This window comes from Penaeus chinensis, chromosome 6 (assembly GCF_019202785.1).
Source record: "Penaeus chinensis breed Huanghai No. 1 chromosome 6, ASM1920278v2, whole genome shotgun sequence".
Taxonomy (NCBI): domain Eukaryota; kingdom Metazoa; phylum Arthropoda; class Malacostraca; order Decapoda; family Penaeidae; genus Penaeus; species Penaeus chinensis.
The window spans coordinates 4140119-4142618 of NC_061824.1; the positions used below are offsets into that span (position 1 = coordinate 4140119).

At 42.4% G+C, this 2500-nt stretch overlaps 1 protein-coding gene across 2 annotated transcripts in view; it reads right to left on the minus strand.

The window, feature by feature from the left end:
• LOC125026672 (vascular endothelial growth factor receptor 1-like) overlaps positions 1 to 2500 on the minus strand; it is a 21538-nt gene that overhangs the window by 8169 nt on the left and 10869 nt on the right. For both annotated transcript variants that reach the window (XM_047615266.1, XM_047615267.1), the window contains 5 exons: positions 2374 to 2500; positions 1735 to 1861; positions 1228 to 1485; positions 874 to 1101; positions 305 to 476 (listed from right to left, as the gene is read on the minus strand). The exon at positions 2374 to 2500 is cut by the window's right edge and continues 37 nt beyond it. In XM_047615266.1, the coding sequence (XP_047471222.1) occupies positions 305 to 476; positions 874 to 1101; positions 1228 to 1485; positions 1735 to 1861; positions 2374 to 2500 (912 nt within the window). The remainder of the gene's footprint in view (positions 1 to 304; positions 477 to 873; positions 1102 to 1227; positions 1486 to 1734; positions 1862 to 2373) is intronic.

A 2500-nucleotide genomic window follows, 5' to 3' on the forward strand; every position in this document is an offset into this window, starting at 1 on the left:
ATATATATATATATATATATATATATATATATATATATATATATATATATATGCATATGTACGTATAGGTGTGTGTGTGAGTGGCTATATCCGTTAAACCTCATTAACCTCTTTATATGTGTTTTGATTGTTTATCTTTTCATGTTTTGATTATTTTGTAATGTATTTTTCTGTATATTTACTTATCTGTTTATTTATTTTTCTATTTTTATCCATCTGCTTTTTTCATGTTTTCGTTGGTTTATTTTTTTAATCCTTTTTTTATTTTTTCTATTTTATTTTTTTTTCTCGCGTATGCGTTTACCTGATGCTCACGCTCCTGGATAAGGGAGTTGAAGCGGGGTTGTTCATCAAGATGCGGGGGTCAATCTCATCTCTCTGGGGGTCGACCTGGTGGATGAATTTGGCTTTGTGCTTGTGGATGAAGTCGAGGAGGTTTCCATGGCGACAGTACTCCGTCAGAATCCACAGCTCTCCTTTTTTGGGCGGGGAAAGGAAACAGAGGGGGCTAGATTTATGAGCCACGTTTTTTTTACACACGAGGTCTTTCTTTTCTTCGGTTTATATAGATACATAGATAGATAGATAGAGAGTTAGATATATAGAAAGATACAGAACGAGGACGTGTGTATATATGGTCGAACTGAAACGTCGGAAAGTTTGTTGTCCTGGTCGTTTCATTTAGGAACTGTTCCATCGGCATGGTTAAAAAACTGTGATTTTGAATATGAAGGTCGATCCCTGACAGGTAACATAAGCTATTTGTATTAACGGCCATACTCGCAAGCAAGAGGAATGATCGGGAAACATCATACAGACAATAAAGTAGGATAATACAGCATGAAAGGATAGAGGAGGGGAAGGATGTCTCACCTCTGTTTAAGTGGACGGTGTTGGCGCCGAGCATATTGACAATGTTGACGTGCTTCCCCAAGTGACTCATGATTTTTAGCTCGACCATGAGGCACTCCAGGTGAGTGACGTCGATGTGTGACTTCACCATCTTCACCGCCGCCTCAGTCTCGCCGTCGCTCGCTCCATCGAGGCCTCGGACGGACGCCAAGACGACGCGCCCGAATGACCCCGAGCCAAGTTGTTTTCCTGCATGGCAATAAGCATAAAGGTATCACTGTGCGCCTTGATCTCGCGCACTCACACACGTGCACATACAGCCACACTCCCACGACGGCCAGCACCCAAACCCTAGGAAGGCTCCACCCGTCTTACCAAGCTGGATGTCACTCCTGTTCACCTCCCACGCCGGGTCGTAAGGAAGCAACTCGGCCTGCTCTCCCACTGTGCCATTAAGGTTCAGTTCATTGACCCGACCCTTTCCGAAGTACAGGATCATGTGCTGGTTAACCTGCCTCAGCTCTCTCTTCTTCCTGCGAATTCGGCGTACTTGCAGAACTAGGCAAACCGCCGTGACTGCCAGAATTACAACGACGATGCCCAGTGCCGTCCACACCGCTGGATCTGTAGAGGCTGGGAGATGAGCGGCGTTAGCGGATAAGTATGAATTAGGTCAAACAGGCAGAAAGATCGAATGTTAATGGACTAGCAAGAACAACCGACTTCTTCGTATAACACTGGATCATAATCTAAAGGATCACCCTTTGTTTATGTTAAAAGCCAAAGCAAATGGAAAATAAAGCAAATAGAGCAATAATAATCACAGACAAGTAAACAAATACATTCAATAAATCGTACCTGCAAACTGGTAATGATACTCACCTTTAACATAAACATCAACGGCAGCACTTGAGTGGTTCGTCGTACACACGAGATTTCCAGATTTCTTAGGATCGATCTCCACACTCACTAGCACTACATTTCCAGGAGGAAGGATGCTGCTGTTGAACTAAGGTTAAAGAAAGACGTTTAGTTCGGGGAGCAGTGTGTTCAAGACGTAGGCTGTTTATGGCGTTCTGTGGTTTATATGTGAAATGACAGATGCACAATAAGAAAGACGTGGAAAGACATAAGCACGAATTTGTAAACAAAACACACATACATAAAATAAGTAAATAAAAAAATACAACGTGCGCTTTCTTTCCTGCAGCTTTTATTTGCAGGTTCTTCTATTCATATGAACGAGATTAAATATACAACTAAATAGGTTGACAATAGCGTTTAGAGACCCATTAATACGAGGGTATAATTGATAAAGGGAGAATCAGTAAACGCATAGACAAAATAAAATACACACACACAAACACACACACACACACACACACACACACACACACACACACACACACACACACACACACACACACACACACACACACACACACACACACACACACACACACACACACACACACACACACACACACACACACTCACACATATATATATTTAAATATGTACCTTAGTGATGCTCTCTGCTTCAGTGCATTTTCCTCCATCAGGGCATTCGCTATAGCTTGGGGTGCAGTTCCTGACAGGGTAGCCAGTAACGTGGAATTCTACAGTTTTTGGCCTACCTCTCTCAAAT